Below are 20,832 nucleotides of genomic sequence, written 5' to 3'. Positions count from 1 at the left end.
ATAAACACGTGTGCCTGGGGCGATTGGCCACGTTAATGCCACGTGGAGTACAGCAGTGCATCCGGAAACGGCTCCATGATTTGTTCGAATAACGGCCGCTGCATCTGTAACTTAATTGTGTATACAGTATATAGGCTGTCAGTAACTACACCCTTAGAAGACAGCTATTGCCAATCAATGTCGCGTGACAGCGTTTAAATGTCCATAGCTAAAACATTTAGATATGAAGTAAAGTAGGATGATAAGGACATCTGAAAAACTGTATAAATTGTCTCCTAATGGACAGCTATAATGTAAACTATGCACATCATTGCTAACTATTAGTATGCTCAACAATTAAAAGGTATAAAACATTACACATCATAATGGATGATATTAAACATATAGTTCATACAGCTCCAAAGTACATTAATGTAGATGGTATAAATATATATTAGCAGACATTAAATAGGAATTAAACATAGTCAGGGTTTCACATACCCATTTGTCTTTGAACCTGAGGCCTTTAAAGCTGCAGTTCAGTCAATATCCTGCATGTGTGTTTTTTTTAATAAATCAGTTCTGTAGTAAGAAAAAATACTTTTAGCATTTTCTGTTTTTAAAAAAACAACTTTGAATGACCAATTTTCTTGTATTCTATTTTAACAAGCATTTGCTAAGGCACTGCCCCTTCATGTCCTGTCACAAGCCCTGGCACACCCCCTTTTCAGCCCTGCCATCCCTCTTGCACATGTCAGTGCAGGAGTGCTCATGAATATTCATGAGCTTCCACTGACTGACAGAAGCAGATGAAAAACATATGCCATATGCTAAAGATGTCAAAACAGAAAGTGAATCCCTGCGCTTCTCCCAAAGGGATAGCAATAAATGGGGAATATAAATAAATGTATGGTGTAAATACCTATCAGAAAAAAGGAGACTTTTGGTATACATTCTTTGATCAAATAATTCCAAGCCTGCTAACCACGTCAAGGTAAGTCTCTTTAGCAGGTATCTACGCCTTGACGTGGTTAGCAGGCTTGGCATTATTTGCCATTTATTGCTATCCCTTTGGGAGAAGCGCAGGGATTCACTTTCTGTTTTGCACTTTTGTATGGCCAGTTTCTTCACTAGCTGCACGCTCTTTACATTTTTAAGCGCAGTGATTATACTGTATATTTGTTTTATATCTAAAGATGTCGCCAAATTTCGCCGATCAATACATGGAGAACGAATTGACTGGCAGCTATACAGTTCTTTAGGTAATTAGAGATTGCCCACATGAAACTATTGAATTAAAAAAAAAAATAAAAAAAAAAAAAGACTGAACTGCAGCTTTAAATGAACGTTTGTAGTTGTAGCAGAGGCCCTCTTGCCCATTCTTTGAAATGTATAACTAATAACTCTTTGTTTATATTAAGGATAAACACGTTCGCAGTTTGAAATCCGGACTTTGAAGATTCATTTTCTTTCTTTTTTTTTGTGTGTTTTTTTTAAATTAAAAATTCGACCAAAACTTGAATTTCTTAAAAAGAATTATTCATAATATTTAAAAAATTCAAAATCAAAACGTACATTATTTAGAATGAAAACAAAAACACCAGTGATATTGCCTGCCCTTACCGTATATCATTATTGATGGAAATTGAGGTGGAACTACAGATGTAGTTGACTCTGATCACATTCAACTGTAGTCCTTCTCTCCTGGAAAACTGTGGTAAAATTACATAATTCAATGGTACACCGGCGACACTTAGGGCTGGCTGTTCTATAGAGAGTGTGCCTGTGCGAACGTGCGTGCATGTGCCGCACGCTTTTTGTGTCTATACGGTAAGCGACATGCAAGTGGTCTGTGTGTTTGTGTGTGTGTGTGTGTATATGTGTATGTATGTGTGTGTGTGTGTATGAGTTAATAATGTATTACATACACTACCGACACACTTTATTGAAGTGTGGTCGGTACCGCAAGCCGAGAAATCTCCCGGCTTGCTAGTGGCCGCCCCTCGGCGTGCCGCGCGTCATAGACGCGCGGTCACGCGTCATCGGGAGCGTGCGCCCCCTGCACGCGCGTCCAGGGGCTCCCCGAGGGAGCCCTGGTGTCCCGCGATCGCGGGACAGCGGCAGGGGGTTCCGGGGGACCCGGCGGACCCGGCAGCGGTAGGGAGAGCGCCCCGATCGGAGGGCGCTCTTCCGCTGCTTCGGCGTGCGCCCGTCACTCTCGGGCGCGCGCCAGGCTACTGCTGCGGCACAGAACGGGCAAATGCTTGAATAAACTGTGCCGCAGCAGTAATATTAAAAAAAACAAAAAAACATGGCACAGTAAAAATATTTTTTATTTATTCATCTTGACACTTACTCATATACACATACACATATACACACACACACACACACACACACACATATACATACATTTCAGCGGCTGTAGCGGCACAAATTCTTTATTTTCCTCATCTTCCCCCCTGTCGGCCGGTTCCACGCTCCCTGCCGTGCACGCGCGCGGCACCATTATAGAATGGCTGACTAACCTCAGCCAACTCAAACTGCCACGCGCGCGGCGTAGCACGCACACGCAGTATAGAACAGCCCTTAGATAGCAGGAGTAGCACAACTCTTTCTCGGCATGATCACTGGGAATTTTGGTATACAGTAACATTTTTTAAATAACATGTTGTTCCAATTTTTATGAAAGTAGATAATCCAAGGCACTGCGGATTTTCCAAAGAATTTATTGTGTCGGAACAGCACGACGTTTCAACCTTCAGTGAGGTCTTTTTCAAGTGACTAGCCTGCCACTTGAAAAAGACTTCACTGAAGGTCGAAACGTCGTGCTGTTCCGACACAATAAATTCTTTGGAAAATACACAGTGCCTTGGATCTTCTACTTTCATTGAGTATAGGATTACATAGACAGGTTTCCCTGAACCAGGAGCACCGGTTACTGCAAGTATCTTTATTTCTTTTTGGTGTGCAGCATTACCATTAAGTTCCAATTTTTATCACATCCCAATTATAGTGGCACATGTTAAATTGTTTACTAAAACAAAAGTGCACAATTGTTTGTATTTATTTATTTACTTTTGTAGCTCAGTTTCAGATATTTTGCTAAGGTTCATTTTTAGAATTGTTCGCCATCTCGCTGAGAATGTTAGTCAAAATCTGTGAATGAATCCCCTTTCCATCATTTATACTACAAAAAGCATCCGTTCAGTGGATAAATGGCATGCAGGCGTGTTAAAGTTTAGTCCTTGAGGAAGAGCACCAGATCCCATTTTCAAAATGATTCCAATAATTTTAAATAAGAGACATACTGTACATTTGAAATTGTCAGTGCTCAGCGGCTCACCTGATCTTGTCAACAGGACAGGTTTTAGAATCCTCTCGGCAGCTGGATCTGTGCTGGCTTTGTATTGGGAGTATCAATAATTGTTATCAGGCTCCATGAACTCTTCAATTGAATTTATTAATGTAGAACATCTTCATATGCATCCATTCATAAAGAGGCACAATACTTGTGAGAAGGACAGCTTTAGCGTCGCACAAATCATTCATCCAGCTCCTTGCATGAGTCACATAGTGACTCATCCCATTTAAGAGCCGTTTGCCCTGCCTGACACAGACCAAGATCCTGTAGTCTAGGAATTGTCAGCAGCCCACCCAGGTCTCTCCCTAGTTCGGCAGATGGAGACTATTCCCTCCAGTAGTGAAGTTACTTTCAGCCTTCTTTCTTGGATGCCCCTATTAATGGGATACTGTCCCTATGCTAAAAAAAACCATAAAGTGCCATTTACACTTCAGGATAACCTGGAGACCTCCCTGGATGGTAAATGGGGTCTTCCCCGATGTTGTTGGGATTCTCCCTGGTCTAAAATTGTGGATCCCCACTTTTTATACTCAGGGGTGGGGCCAACAGTCTGCCCCAGTATCTGGGCAGAATGAATGTTGCACCTTGGTTGCACCATAACCATATGCTCTTCTGGTAGTCTCTGGAACTAAGGCAGGGCCAACTCTAACCTTTTAAAAAGCAACATTATAGACACAACAGTGTGACTAACTCATATGTACTGAGGCCTTGTGAGGGTGTAATCCCTACACTGCCTGCAGCTACCAGGACTGACATGCAGGGAGAATTGAAATTATAGCAGGGTGCTATATATGTAACCACTCTTTCCCTGGCTCAAAAAAGAGTGCTACATCGAGGTGTCATATACAATGCTGCTCCGAGTCTCTAATCACCTCAGGGTACTGGCATTCAGGTTGCCTGGGGGCGTGTATTCTATGAGGTATAATGAAGGGCGCCAGGAACTTTATTGGTACAAACATGAGCTTTATTGGTTCCATTGATTTGGATCCATATGCAAGGATATCTTTCTTCCAACAATAATAAGTGGCAAATAATACGGTTGCACTTGGTATTCTTCCCCAGACAGCTCTCACCAGGTTCTTAACTTGGTATTCTTAGCACTTACTCTGCGTGGTATCCGCTATCCCTGCATTTTGGATTTTCCTCCTTCCCACCAAGACACGTGTGTAGGGATACTTCCATCATCAGGGATACATATCCCGTCACTCTGAGGAGTACCCTCCTTATCCCAAGACATCAGAAGGACCCCCCATTTAGAATTTGTATGTGCCAATCCTGTGTTGTTCAAGAATCCTTTAATTAAAAGGATTCCCACCGGAGTAGCATGCATCCTCCTCTTTGAGGGCAGACAAATAACCTTTGATCATTACTATGGGCTTTGACTACAAGGGGTACGTTTCTTAACTATAAAATAATAAAGGTGACTAGGCATCTTGTAGCTCTACACGTAAACATGACTTACTCTATGTACAATGAGATCCCTCCTCTGTGACTCCTCCAGGGATTTGACTCCAGAATTTTCCACCCCCACAATTTATACCTACTATTGACATCACTGGTCACCATACCTATAGCGGGAGTGGTTTGGATTCGACAAAGTCATCCTATACCAGGGGAGAGGTTAGACACCTTCTAGAAGGTGGACGTTGCTGGGCCTCTGCTAGTATCCCTGTAATGTGATGGGAGAGGGGCATTACACTTCTAAGCACAATGTTAACCCTTGAAGGCCCTTAACCCCTTAAGTGAAAATAATAATCCCAAAGGGGGGTTACATAGCTACATAGTTACATAGCGGTGTTGATTTCTTATTGGTTCTGTTCTTTTCAGATTGATGAAGATGAACCACTTTTCCTTAGCCTTATCAATGACCTTTTCCCTGGAATACAATTGGATAGCAATACGTACATTGAGCTGCAGAGGGCTGTATCAAATCAGGTTGAAACATTAGGATTGGTTAATCATCCACCATGGAATCTTAAACTAATACAGGTACTATTGTTATTATTATTACTGTTAATGCAATAAGTCAATTAAAAAATAACAATAAAATAAGTTCTCTCATACACTGGCACAAAATATACTTTGTGTTGTTTATTTGCATAAAAGATAAAAGGCCAAAAGGCAAGATGAATATATATGGTCCAACATGAATGCATAACAATTACCATGAAGACAAATGGAATGTGATGGTATAAGAGTAACGTGAAAGGGGATATTAGAGTTAAAATACATTTTGAAGTCATTAAAAACACAATGGGAAAAGAAAAATATGGAGTATAAACTCTTAAGTTATTTGAACATATACAAATAACCTAGGACATTTATAAAAAATCTTTTTACATATATCACAAGCATAAAAACCTTATAAGTCACTTGAGTTGTAATAATGTAAAAGGAGCAATAAAGATTTTAAAAAGACCATTGCAGAGAAACTACTGTACAGACATTATTTGCTTCTGTCTTCAATATTTTCAAGGAATATCCACAAGAGTGATAGAATATCCAGATGTTAATTCTGAGCAACTATTTCAGACCTACTGTACTTTACTTTATGTATCATAGCTCATGAATAGACTAAACCCCTACCAGAACACAAACATGAAATTGCACAACTACAGTTACCTGTCATTAAAAGTACCTAATTAGGCAATGTGGGCCTTCTGTTAAAAAAATAAATAAAGGCGCCGGCGATTATCCAAGAAAATAAATCTGATGGAAATAATGACTCAAGGAACACAGCAATGATAATATAAATGTTTTTATTTTACTAATTGAGAAAAAAGTAACTTGTAGTATCCTAAGTTTATACAATGTTATATAATCAAAGCTATGGCTAGCCGGTTGTTGTAAAGTAGGACACTGCCCTTGTTTACTATTCTTTATTTGTTTGTATTCTAGAGGGATTAATACAGTCCTTTTGGAAGATTACTGATTTAAATTAGTACTCTATAAAATATTGTATATGGTTGAGATTAATTAGTCTACAATTTACAATGAATAGTGGTGAATAAGTACAAGTGTAGTTTTATTGCATTGATTAACCTACTGCACCGACACACTTTATTCGAGCAAATACCCAGTATGTACCTGGCAGATACCTGGAATGCGCCGCTCCTCACCTCTGACAAGCCCTGTTGCGTTTGCCTTCCCAGCCTGGGTTCATGCCTGGCTGACGGGCGGCTGATCTGTTAAATGATAATGATTAGGATTTAATAGGCTGCAATGCTTCGCGTGTCTACCAGATGGCATAAATTCATGAATTGTAATGCAGTATATATATATATACTGTGCAGTATTGCAGCCAGCGGGAATAAAATGCTTCAATCCCTGCCTGGAAAATAACCCAATGCACTCTGGCAGAAAACAGTCACAAACCTCAATACACCCGGGTATACCCGAATTCGTGGGACTAGCCGAGCTCGAATAAAGTGTGTCGCCAGTGTAATGTGTTGCATTAATGCTGGCACATTATTTAGGGTAGTGCTGTTGAAAACAATAGTTAATGAGATAATACACATGTTATTTAACATGTTGTTTTATGCATTACCTCGCTTTAACAGGGGTAATCACTGCTATTTCGAGATATATATAAATACTGATACCTCTACCTCTACATCTACCTACCCTCTCTGTCCAGACCTTGACTGCCTCTTCCTGTCCCAGCACGCAATATTTATTCCTTTCCTGTAGACACAGCCATATCATTGGTTCCATGGCGTCAGGTGGTACTCAGCCCCTAAGCACTATGTTACCATTTGGGGGTATTTGAACAACTTCCTTCATCTTATTAGCAGCTTTGAAGCTTTGAAGCTTAGAAGGTTTGTCTTTCTATGAGATGTATTTAATCCTACAATACAGGTTATAACAGACCTCTATATCTCTTGCTGAGAATATAATGTTTAGAATACAGTACATACAGATATACTCACATATTTTGATTAATGAAACTCTACATAGCATTCTGTTCCACTAAGTTCTATTGTTGTTTCTATCATTTTGGTATAGATTAAGAGTTGATTATTTCTTTACAACATCTATTACTGTTATGTTGTTTTACTGTATTAACAGTATAGCCTGTTCCCCCATCCGGAGGGGAGCAGGGTGAATAGCGTAGGAGTTAGCTGGCCACCTCTACCATCGTGTGGGAGGCGAGGGGCTAACTATAACAATGGTTAAATGTACTTTTATTCCCCTGCCTCAGTAATAGGTGTATTCCCCTTCGGTTGAAATGTATTTTCCTAATTACATGTGTTTTTACTTCTACGATGGTTGCACCAAGCACCTACACTGGGATCAGGTCGGGAGGGAAAGGGTTAACTGTGTTTGTATGTTTATAGCCCTTTGTTCCCCTTCCCGCCTTTACACCCACCATTTGCCGGCACTGTCCATAGGTCGCGATTGGAGCTCCTTAGAAGTCAATGGAGATTTCAAGGTTTTTGGCCCTATACCTAGGAAGACCAGCAGATGGCGCCCGAGAAGATGAGCGGAGCTTCCCCATTGAAATGAATGGCGTAATGCATTTCAATGGGAAATACCTAGAGTCCGCTCTCCAGGAACTGAGTTGGATGCCTGCCAAGCCGCAGTATCCGAAAGTAGCTACAATCTCAAAGAAAGGGCTTTGATCACAGAATTGCCGTGGGAACTCGGTCACGGTCAAGTTCAAACCTATTAAAATCCTATCTTTGGTTCTGGGGCAGCTAGCGGTCCAAATCTTTCTGCCCCTAGCTCATGGGAACCCCATCACTCGACCCCAACCGGGTTCGATGGGCAATGGCCGCGAGAAAGGGTCGCGCCCGCCAAGAGGGTCGCCGCCATTGACCACAATGGCAGAAAAAGCCGCTAGGTTTTAAAACGCGAAGTGCAAAAGTGTATAAACCTGAAACCATTATCTCCGGTTCGGTGAGGGCTAGAGCACTGGGATTTGGCCACCCTGCAGTCATATCTCCGGCATGATTGTATGGCAATTTCAAGCCCTCTCCGATCAACCGAACGATTAACTGTCTAAAGTCTGGTTGCTGCCATTGACTCCAATGGCGGAGAAATGCAATCTGTGTAACATGTGGTTTTAAAGTCCCAGATTGTTATCTCCGGTTCGGTGGGCCACAGCGAGCTGAAAATTGGCCACCATGGAGAGTCCCCTGCGGCATGAGGGCATGGCAATATTTAGCCGCTCGGCCCAACCGAACGGAATATTTTTATATATATAAATTGTTGTAAATGTACTGTCTTTTGTGCCTACGATAAAGTCCGCAAAAGTTACTGGCCCATAAGGTATTTTAATGGCATGGGGGTGACAGTGTGACAGTGACAGAAAGACCCCTGATCAAAGGCTCCCCCACCCTGATTAAGTATTCTAGGGTGCGGAAGAGCAGGACATGGGTACTTGTATTAAGTGTCGTGCTTCACACTTCTGGTCGGAGTTTCCTGGGCCAGAATAAAAAAAATGGGAGACTTGGAGACGCCAACCTGTTAGTGTGGGGTTCAGGAAATGGGACTCTGACTAGAGGGCTGTGCGCATGTGCCAACCACCTGGGGGCAGGTACCTTGCTGCTTCCCACTTAAGATGGCAAAAGGTAATTGGGCCCAGGTAATTGTTCTCCAATGCCTGAGTCCCAATGTTAGGGATAGAGTCCAAATCACATATAAACGATTGTAAGCTCTATGCCCATTGTCTTCGTTATTTTACCTAAATGATATCTGATGCCTGATGAACTGCTAACCAGAATCCTGGTTATTTCATTGTCCTCTTCCTAAGTAAGTGTATATATTCCATTTGTTATTTGTCCAACATTGTGTGTCCGATGCCGAAAGAGACCGTCTGTCTACTCCAGGAAGACCCCCGCAGCTGTCCAGCTTTGATGAAGAAATATATGGAGCAGGAAAATAGCCTTATGGAGAAGCGGGGTAAGAGCCGCATGCAGACCCGCCTCCCATGTGGGGCAAGCGGCTGCAGATGCAGCAGCCCACGGATAGAGTACTGCCAACTCACAATAGTCCGTCCCCTCTGTTGCTCCCGGCTGTGCGTTCCCCTGAAGGGGTGAATGACACACATCCTGCGCGACCGCGATCAAAAATGTAAACAAGGGATGAGATGATCGATATCAGCGCTGCTCCGGTAGGTTATCAGACTCACCAGGTTGAAGTAAAAACAATTTATTGAAACTACATAAAACGGATACTAGGGAACATAACAAAAAGGCCTCCCCCCACGCGTTTCGGGCGAGTTCACCCTTTCTCAAGGAGTATTACACCAAACAGCAGGAGGATCCAACAAAAAAATACATGAGAGAACTCAACAGGATCATTAAAACACTCCCGATCCACACAAGAGAACAAATTCTGGACCTGATACCAGCTAACCCAAAACCTGGCACATTCTACATGCTCCCTAAAATTCATAAAGAGGGTAACCCTGGGTGCCCTATTATCTCTGGATCTGGCACACTTACTGAGATGATTTCTGGCTGGGTGGAGGGCATTCTAAAACCACTTGTCAGGAACACACCCAGCTATATCCAGGACACCACGGACCTCCTAAACAAACTTAATGCCATTGGCCCCCTCCCAACAGGAACACTACTAGCAACCATGGATGTAGAGTCACTTTATACAAACATCCCCCACGAGGATGGGATTTCAGCCTTCAGATACTTTCAACTAAAGACTTCTGCATACCGCAAACCTACAAACAGAGCAAGCTATTTGAGGGACAACAGCTTCCACCCGACCCCCACACTAAGCATGCAACCATATACAGTCAAGCCATACGATACAACCGGATATGCTCCGACGAAGCCGACAGAGGCCAGCGGATTAAAGCCTTGAAATCAGATTTCATAAACCGTGGTTATAACCACAGAATTGTAGACCAGCAAATTCACAAAGCCACCAGAATACCAAGAAGTGATCTCCTTGAATACAAACAGAAAGAGACAAGCGACAGGGTACCTTTGGTGGTCACATATAACCCACACCTTGAAGCCCTGCGCAAGATCGCCAGGGAACTACAATCCATCTGTAGACGGACGTTCACAGAGGTACACAATTGGAGGCTTTTATAAGGTGGAATTATAATAAGGCTTTATTGTGCCTTTTCCTTTTTATCAGGAAATCGTCCAAACACAGGGGGGGGGGGGGAACAAAGCTTAATTCACTTGGGAGTATTTCTAGTGAAATCCCATGCAATTCACAACTCCTAGTTAAGCAGGTCTCCCAGCCCAAAACACATAGCATGACATAAGCAGATATAAGAAGTCTCTTTAGAATGAAAGTCTTATCTGTTAGCTGCTGTAGAGTAAGCTTCTCTGCTCTCCTGGAACCGCACCCGTGCGTGCACAGAAAATCAGCATCCTACCGTGCACCCCAAAACTGGAACAACCTACCAGAGACTCTCACATCCACCACCAGTTTAAGCTCTATCAAATCTAAGGCTGTCTCACATTTTAATCTGGTCTGTAACTGTTTCATACGCTCATAATATATATTTTCTTTAACTGTGCACGCAATGTCTTGTATATAATGTATACCCTGTTCATTTATGTATCTGTACTTGTAACCATGTATTATTTGTTTTACTCTGTGCCCAGGACATATTTGAAAACGAGAGGTAACTCTCAATGTATTACTTCCTGGTAAAATATTTTATAAATAAATAAATCCAGGTTTAGAAGTCTTATTTGGTGTCTTGCAATCAGCTCTGCTGTTTCTTCTTGACAGAGCTCAAGACATGTGGTGTCTCCAAAGGTCAGCTCTCATTCAGAGCTAAGGAGTCACTTCCTGTCTCAAAGGCAGGCTTTTTCTACCACCTCTAATCAGGCAGGTGGTGTTAGTTAATTTGCTACCAGCCATTAACCACCACACTGCTGGATTAGAGGCATATTTGTGAACAGGGATAAGTCCCCTGTTACACCATCCTACAGGAAGATACAAGACTGCAACAGGTCTTCCCTGAAACACCCTTATTATCATACAGACAACCTCATAATCTCAAGAAAATTATGGTGAGGAGTAAAGTATTCAGCAGTACAACTGAATTCAGGACGAAACCATGCCAGGACGCAAGATGCAAAACCTGTGCAATGCTCCACACAGCGGACACAATACAAATACCACACAGGAATCAGGAGTACAAAATCAGAGGAAGGTTGACCAGTTCCTTCAGCAATGTCGTGTACCTCATCATGTGCATGAAATGCTCAGGGGGCTGCTACTACATAGGTGAGACGGGACATGGGCTAAGAGAATGAACCTGCATCTCCACAGCATCACACGCGGAACAAGAGACAGTCCTGTTGGCGCACATTTCTATGACTCTGGCCATAAGATGAATGATCTGAGGGTGGCCATACTCCAAGGTAATCTTAAAACACAGAAAGAGAGACGGTTGCATGAATACAAATTTATGCAACGGTTCGTGACACTTAGCGGTGGCCTAAACCGAGACCGAAGTTTCATGAGTCATTACTGAAACAAGTGAACTCTCTTCCCATGAGTGCTAAAGGCCATGCCTATACATACTGTGCTATATGTATGCACACACAGCTGTCTCTTACACATACAAATACTCCATGTTATTCCATCCCTATATACTAATAGGGACCACATAGTATCTACACACACTTTTAGTAATGCAACACTCTCTCACATTTCCACACCTACCTGCACCATTAATATACACTCCCACTCCACACAGACCTTTTGTAAAGCACTGTATACACTGTGGGCTCTTCATTCATTTATATTTACACAGATAAATACACACACACACACACACACACACACACACACACACACACACTCTTACATCACTAACATTCAGGGACCATTTAACACCTCTAGTCATAAATCACATCTACACATGGGGGAGGGAAAAGCACAGATAACATTCCAAGAGACACTGTTTTTAAGTAAACCCTTTGCTTGCTTTATTCATTGTAACACCGCCGGAAGAAGAGATCAGTGTATCTCGAAAGCTCGCACAAATAAAAGCATTTCGTTAGCCACAGAATGATATCGTCTATTCATTTTTGATTACTGAAACTCGGCAAACACGGTACTGATACCTCTACATATATGAGAGACATTCGGAGAGGACATTCGGTGGGCTAGGCCAGAATTGCCCACAAGGTCCCAGATAGTTCCCTGACTCACTGTAGATGAACTAAGCAGTGTATTCTATAGGGAAGGCCCGCAGATAGGGACCTTTTCACCATAGTAGTGCTGGTAGATATGCTGCAGGTCTGTTCCTGAAGTAAAAGTGCAACCTGTTGCCTGATGCTGATCAAGACTCAATATTAGAGACTAATTATAGGGGTACTCTCCAGTTGGGAGACCCCTCCAGAGGCATCCGCCTAAGGATCCACCAGGGAAAGACGCAGCAGATTACAGCACGGAACCACGCCGTTGATCTACGGAGTCCCATTGTTTGTCCTGGTCTGGACTGAGACCAAGGAGGTATTAACAAGTGAACCAACGGGCCCCAACACACAGGGAAGCGCGCTATCCCACACACACACACTCTCTTTGGGAAGAACTTGCTGGTGGACACTCAGGGGTTAAGTTCCCAGGCACTCCAGTACTTTGGGGTTCTCAATCGGGAGGTGTTATTGTGGGGCAATAATCTGCCAGTGCTTTCAGACATTCAATGCTGTGGGAACATCCACCCAGACGGTGACACTATTGGGTCATATGCTGTGGCTTTGTTATGGTATGGTACATGCAATATACAGACGAGACCACAAGTATTCTAAAGCTTGCCTTAAACTAGCCCGGTTACATTCTGGGTATGTGCTGGGTGTAACCTGGCTCGTTTAAGGCAAGTTTAAGGCATTTCTGCATTGACTAATGACCCATAGGATTAACACAGCAGGGGTCCCTAGCAGTCCCATTCAGTTTGAATGGGACTGCCAGGGACCACCGCTGTTAATCTGATGGGCCATTAATCAATGCAGAAATGCTGGGTCTAGTTTAAGGCAAGTTTAAGGCATGTATCCAGCATATACCTGGGTGTACCTGGGTCTTTTTGGCGATTGCCACTGGTTTGTGTTAGAATAGCCGTGGGCACTACAGTATGTGTTTAGTAAATACTGTTCATATACAAGTGTATGTAATCATTGTGTATATCGGTTCCGGTGAGGGGCTCCTCCCACTACTTTGGGATCCCTCGCCGGTGGAGGCGCTGCATAAGATAATAAGTATAGCCCAAGCTTCCAGTAGCGGAGGCTCAGGCCTCTTGTGAGCCGAAGAGGTGATAGCAGCACAGGTAGTTTCAGTACCCAGGGGGTACAAGGGCTACATATATATATATATATATATATATATATATATATATATATATATATATATACTGTTACTGCAATAGATGCTGTCCCTGCAATAGATTCAGATATATGTCCCGACCGTCGCATCCCATTGACATGCCCCCCGCGTCCCATTGACACGCCGCCTATCTTGCCGCAGCCTTAAACCGGACTCGTCAGCACTCTTGTTGGCGGGGCCTCACGTGTGACGTCAGACGCCAGAGAAACAACAGCATTTGCCTTGATTACCCTGCAGCTAAGATACAGCAAACAGCGGCCAATGTGAAGCACCGAAGGGGATTGACTCCGCCCACCCGGCTAGCGTGAGGTGATCTGCCTGCCTTTAAAGATCTCCCAGCAGCTGGTACACATTACTGGCAGCTGCTCAGACGGACTGATAACTCTGCTCCTGTAGCGTTTGGCCTTTGCATTTTTCCATTCTATGAGGCAAAGCTTGCTTGTGGTACTAGACTGACTATACCCATTAAGGAACATTAAGCAGAACTGTTTATTTAGTACTGTACCTTCTGCACAGAGGGTTAGTGTTACCATAGAGGCCTTATGTTGATTTCCCTTCTAGGCTATCCATGCTATTTTGTCTGTATAGGGTGTTCCCTGTTACAGTGATTTTTATGCTTGTTAGAATTTATTAGATTCTTCTAGTGCAGTTTCCCTATTTTTACGGAGGGAGACCTTTGTGGTTTGGGTCAAAGGGCAGAACCACGTGTCCCTCTTGAGAGGTGCTGTGGGAATTGGCCCGAGGAGGGGGCATTCAGCCACGAAACGTTGCCCCCCCTTTTTTTCCGCCACATCAGCTCCCTATTTTACCCTTTTTTAGCTTTTGTTTTCCTTTTGATTTTCCTCCTAAACCCCCTCCTTTTTTTGTTTCCCCTTTTTCCATTCCCCTCCCTCCCCCATAAGCCGGTTAGGCTTATGTAGCCCTGTGTGATTTGGGCTATAGGTCTGCCCACGTAAGGGCAGGTTGCCAGGAACAATCATGGGTTTTCCCCACTTCAGGCAGTACAGTGAGGCAGTGAAGGCTGGTCATCAGGCTCTGTGTCCAATCAGAAGACACAGGGGCGGTGCCTGCTGGAGCTACTTAGAGTATTGCCACTTCCTATTTAGAGTGAGTGTGTCCCTGGAGTGAGCGGGACAAGGGTGACACAGATCAAGCTGCCAGGACTGGCAGGCTTGAGGCATCCCTACAGGGAGTGAGAGTGTGCACCCCATTCCTCCTACCCTGCCTAGAGGGTAGGGGAAGAGCTGGACCCACTCTTGGTGCCCTAGGCCTGGAGTGAGGTCAGGGACATCCTGAGGGAAGACAGCCTGCAGTGTAACCTGTCTACTGAATAGAGAAGAGGCCAATAAAGATCTTGCACTTTTATCTATACTCCTGCCTGAGAGTGAAATGTATCGGGAGGAGGGGAAGGAGAACTCTCTTGTAGGTTCTTCACTCCATACAGCTGGGGACTGCAGGAGATGGAGGCGCTGCACCAGTAGAAGAGACGGAGGCACAACCCCAGAAGCCTGTCCTTTTCTCCCCCATGTCATTGCGGGAGACTCAGTGCCCCCTGTTGCCAGCAGGTACGCACCACACAAAGACACATAGCCTTAGCATTAGACTCCCTAGGAGACCCTAAGACCCTATCCAGGAAATTTGGGAGGGTGGGGGGGGGGGGGGAGTAAGGGTTACACTTACATCTATTTTTATACCATTTTTCCTAGATATGTGTATTCATGCAGTATCTGTCTACGTATTTATACTCTTATATTGTTTCATTTGTAATTCAATTCCACTTTTTTGATACAACTTGGTGTTTAAATATTATTTCCTATATGTATTGAATGCTGGGAACACCTACCTTTCTCCTATCTTTACCATTCATTCTTGCATGCCAATCTTTAATTAAATAGAGCAAGATTTATTTTGTGAAGAGATAAAAAAATAATAATTTTTGAAAACGAGTTGAACTGTAAGGTGTGATAAGCACAGATGATGTGCTATCGCATGCAAAGTCCCATTGACTGGGGCTTTTTCCAATTGTACAGTACGTCATGAAGGGGTTAATGTATAGCTGCGATCACCCACGGGGTCCCTAGTAGACAGAGGGGTCCCTAGGATAAAAAGTGGTACACAGATACATGCCCAGATACCCTGCAACCAGTAAAGGGGTTCAGGGGGCACTTCTTTTAAGTAATAAAGCTGAGAGTGGTTTGTGTGTGTAAAAATTTTAAAAGTTATTTTTCTAAAGTGTGCCAAGTATGAGGCTAGTGAATGTGGGGAATATATAGACTCACTCCATCCCTGACACCAGAACAGGGACTTATATATTTTACCACACATAAGACAGGACACAGTATATTTTATTAAAGGATTATATTTAATAGGTATATGTACTGGTAACCTGTAAATAAACTGTGGGATTTCCAAGTCATGAATTCCGAGCAGCCCAGATGGCTACCAAGCTTGGTGCCTATGGGTATGTGAGAAGTCAGGACTTTAAAGTCTCAGGGATGCCAAGGTGTTAGAACAGTAGGGGTACTGCAGTTCAGCATGAGTACCCACATCCTGGGCTAACACAGGGCTATATGGCCACCATTTTCCAGAGTCCAGACTCTGTGGAGCCTGGACAGCAGGTGGGCTCAGTATGCAAAGAGGCAGAGGTGCCAGGTTGACGCATGCCCCTTCACAGTGTCACGCTTGTGCGAGCCCACAGACAAGACCTGACCCCGGCACTGAGGCGGGAAGGACAGTGCCACACACCCACAGTAGCAAAGGCGGGCCCAGTAGGTGGTTTGTAGCGCTGCTGGGTCTGGTTATGAAGAAAGAGGGTTAATCCAATACTCGCCAGGTTCCAAGGGTAGGAGAGGTACACATAGTCGTTATCCGTAAGCCAGAGGTAAAGAGCCAGAGAGAATCCAAATGCAAAGCCAGGTCGGTACACGAGAGGTTAATCCATAAGCCAGGGGTCATGAGCTAGAGAGAATCCAAATGCAAAGCCAGGTCGGTACACGAGGGGTAACTGTAAAAATCAAAGCAGGACTGGGCTGGACAAGCCGGGCACACACAAGGCTACACAAAGTCTGTGTTCAGCAAGGTATACCAGGAAGAGGCAGTCTTATATAGGAGACAGGAACCAGTAGGGGAGGGAGCGGAGACGGGGCCTCCGCAGATGCCAGGATAGGCTGCAGGAGACAAGGCTCATTGCAAAGCTTGACACGTAGCTGGGGCTCGTTGCACGCCGTCATGCGCGTGCACCGCGCACAGCAGAGGTGCGGCATATCCCGAGGGGGCGGAGCTATGCTCAGTGACCGTGCATAGAAAGAGCGGGTGCGTGCACGCTCTGTAACAGGAACGGTGATGCGCACATCAGCGGGGGGCGAATCTTCGGCAGCTGCCGCTGCAGTACTATAGATAGGCGAGGAGGGAACGCGCCGCAAGGGACGCACTCCCCGATTCCTCACACACAGACTGAGAAAAGGTGCCCGCCCGGCTTTACAATACCGGCAAATCGTGATTGGCTAGCAAGGGAATTCCCAGACTCTGATAGGTTGTAGAGGTTGGTGAATGAGAGCCTGAAACCCTTAAGAGGGCTTGCAGCCAATCAGGGGCGCAGATTCCAAGCGCCAAATCAACAGCAGCAAATTCAAAGATGCTCTGTACTGAATAGACGCGAGCCGGCTTCATGGATTTTCAACTCAGAAAAGTTTCTATGTCCTGCTTTTGAGAACATAGCGGTCGTGATCGGCATTGCATGCCGAAATCAGTTCCAGGACTTTCGTGAGTACCTACCGGTCAAGGAAAAGGGCTCCTACAGAGGTCATTTTTGTAAATTTTGTTTTAAGGATAGATTTATTCGTTAGCCCTATTCCCAGTAAGTGTGTTAACCTTGTAAATTGTGTTACATTGTGTGTATCTCTTTTCCTGAAATAAATTACATTTTATTTTACCACCTTGCTTTGCTCAATCAATGATCTCGGTATAAAAAGGTGTTAATAAACATTGTCTCCCGTGACAGTAACTACTGAGCCCCAATATATATGGTGTACAAACGTTTTGTTGAAAAGTTAATAATATATTGAATATATTACAAAATGGCCATCATATCTAATTTCATTTTTCCTAAATGCAACGTGTATTTGTTTGGTATAATCAGATGTTTCTGAATATTTCAATGAATGCATTGGCATAAAAGCGAAACTAATTAAGCTTACCATACTCTTGAATAAATGTCATTATGTGCTACAAAAACATAATTGATTCATAAAGTATTAATTACACTTTTTTTAAATAATTGAAAAATATTAATAATTTTTATCACTAAATATTACTGCATCATTTTAGAAATGGATAAAAAGTGGAGAGCACATACTGTAAAAAGTGGCAACTAATTATTTATGCAAAATATGTTATTTATTTTACAGTTATATGAGACTTCTGTTGTACGTCATGGGTTGATGACACTTGGACCTAGTGGGTCTGGAAAAACTTCAGTCATTCGTTTGCTTATGAAAGCAATGACAGAGTGTGGACATCCTCACAAAGAAATGCGCATGAACCCAAAGGCAATTACTGCACCTCAGATGTTTGGAAGATTAGATGCTGCAACTAATGATTGGACAGATGGTATATTTTCTACACTGTGGAGGAAGACTCTGAAAGCTAAAAAGGGTATGCAGACTGCTATTGCTTGTGGCTTTATTTCCCCTTGTTTTAACTGTTTTCTGGGTATTTCCTAATGACTCCACTCATTCTTCATGTGTTGAACATTTGAACTGCATGGTTATTTTGGAGATAAATATCAACACAATCATATGATCATTAAAAAGCATTTGTTCCTATAACTTTTTTTCTCACTTAGATTTTGATTGAATTCCTATACAGAATATTTTGCTTACATTTTAGATATTGGTAACTTATCCATTATACATTTTGGCTAAATACCTACACAATAAATAAAGACATACAAGATGTACAGCAGTATGTACTCTTCTTACATACGGTACCTGAAGGTTTCTGAAGGTTTCCTATGTTTGTTTTTATAGTTCTGATGTCCCGGTAAAGATTATCGTGTCTACCACTGCGGGGCTATGGGAAGACTTCCTAGGGGATGGAATGTTTTTGTCATTAGAGGAGGATATTGGCATGGTTAAGAGGTGGACGACCCTGGGAATGGAGGTTTTCAGAACTCAACCAGGACTGCCATACCTTCTGGAACATTGACTATTAGTTCCTAAGGATACCTGTAAGACTTTCCATTTTGAGGGAATACCATATTCTTGTTTTAATCTTTATAAGAGATGGCAGATTTGGACTCATTCATAGGGTGGTTATGGAGCATCGAGCTGCCATCATTATGTGGGCAATCAATTTGTTCTAGTGCCTTCCAATTTCCTCTTAAGGTCTGTTCATTAGACATGACCACAGATCAAGAGGGAAAGAAAAGCCAAATACCCTCTCCGATAATCTATGTACTTTTTTCCATATCTCTACCACCCTAAGACATAACCACCACATATGTATGAATGTTGCCTGCTGGTCACAACCCTTGGGACATAGGGGGATGTCCCCAGGAACATTCTTGACAGTCACACTGGTGTTAAATACCATCTGTACCGTAGCTTATATGCATTTTCTTTGGATTGTGTACAGATGGAGCTCGTGGCAGCCACCTCGAAAATTTCACCCCAGATCTTAGGGTCTAAGATTTTATTAAGGTTCTGGCTTCCATTGTGATATAGAGGGAACCTTTGCTTCTGGGGAAGTGAGACATATTTAGGAGTAGAGGGTTGAAATTGACCCTTTTTGTGTTGGGGCATCTAGTCATAATGTCTAAGAAAGAGCTAGAGGTGGAGGAGGGCCTAACCGCCGAGCAAATCCCTTTATCTTGAGATAGCAAAAAAGTTCACTCCCAGGAAGACTGTGAGAATCCATGAGTGTGGGAAAAGGGAGGACCTTGGAGTTGTCCATAACGTCTTTTATTCTATGAAACACCTTTGACTGTCACACTCTGACTGTGGAAAGGCTCAGGCCCAAGGAGAAGTCTGGGTTTGAAAATATCGGGGACATGGCAGATCTTTCAGAATTGAGTTTGTAAAACGAATATATATATTCACAGTGCTTCTCCGTGTAAGGAGCATGCTGCTGGTGAAAAGATTGGCCATACATATGTGAAAAAACAGAAAGTAAATTCCAGCACTTCTCCCATTGGGCTAACAATAAAAGGGGAAATAAATATTGTGGCCATGGAGGGGTTAATCAGGCCATTAATAAAGGCATTATACCCGGCTGATTAACCCCAACTCAGTGGGAGTGAAGGGGTAAAAAGTATATGCATTACCCTGATGTATTTGCCCCTGTCCCAGCCTTCTTGTCCCCATTTTACAGCCTGTTCCCTGCCTGCAGTAATAAGAATGCATACAGACTGTAATATTAGTTTTTAGGCACAAGATGGCTTTGTGAGCGCTGAGCCAAGCGCTGATTGAAGAAGCGTGGCTGTATATGGGAGGTCTGCTTTGAAGAATAGGTATCCATTTTCAAGCACTCAACCTCGCAACCACAAGGTCAATTGAATAAGTGCTTTGCCGTTAAATCTGAAGTGGATGCTGTCAAAATGTATCTCTCATCTTGTTAGCGTTCTTAACTTGAAAGGGGGAAGTCTATTGCCGTGAGAACTAGGTTAACCACGGAAACCACAATAGACACCTTTCAATTAAGTATGCTAACTTGAGAACCAAGGGGGCTAGCACTCTGATTTTTGGTATGCAGCCCAGAATAAAGAAGCCATACACCCACATATAAAGTTTATTCCCGTAGCATAAGCAGACCATACTTTACTAATAAAATGTATTTTACTGTTAGTTTTAAATGCACAGGCAGGAAAGGTTTTTTCTGCAAGCCCGGGAAAAATCTTTTAGTATGTAAATATACTAAGGGTGAATGAGCTGAGGGTATTTTCCTCCCTGTACTTCAAAGAGCCCCGGCTAAGTGGGAGACTCTGAGTCTAGTGAAGTACAGGGTTGAAAAGCCTCGAGATTCCAAGTGTGAAAATAGCCAGGAAGTTGCTGAGTGCCAGATCCTGGGACTCAGCATGAACTATTGACACCGTGGGACCAAACCCTAGAGTGAGCATTGTCAAGTTAGGGGTGGACCCCCGGTATGATAAATCGCATAGGTGTCAAGCTGACACA

The 20,832-nt window shown here is 43.3% G+C and overlaps 1 protein-coding gene across 4 annotated transcripts in view; it reads left to right on the top strand.

The window, feature by feature from the left end:
• The window catches only part of DNAH8 (dynein axonemal heavy chain 8), a 1,091,167-nt gene that overhangs the window by 624,675 nt on the left and 445,660 nt on the right, over positions 1-20,832 (top strand). For all 4 annotated transcript variants that reach the window (XM_075598772.1, XM_075598771.1, XM_075598773.1 and 1 more), the window contains 2 exons: positions 5,171-5,332; positions 18,067-18,313. In XM_075598772.1, coding sequence (XP_075454887.1) covers positions 5,171-5,332; positions 18,067-18,313 — 409 coding nt within the window. The remainder of the gene's footprint in view (positions 1-5,170; positions 5,333-18,066; positions 18,314-20,832) is intronic.

The sequence above is a fragment of the Ascaphus truei genome, chromosome 4 (genome assembly GCF_040206685.1).
Source record: "Ascaphus truei isolate aAscTru1 chromosome 4, aAscTru1.hap1, whole genome shotgun sequence".
In the NCBI taxonomy this organism is placed as follows: Eukaryota; Metazoa; Chordata; class Amphibia; order Anura; family Ascaphidae; genus Ascaphus; species Ascaphus truei.
This window is presented reverse-complemented; position numbering and strand designations above follow the sequence as displayed.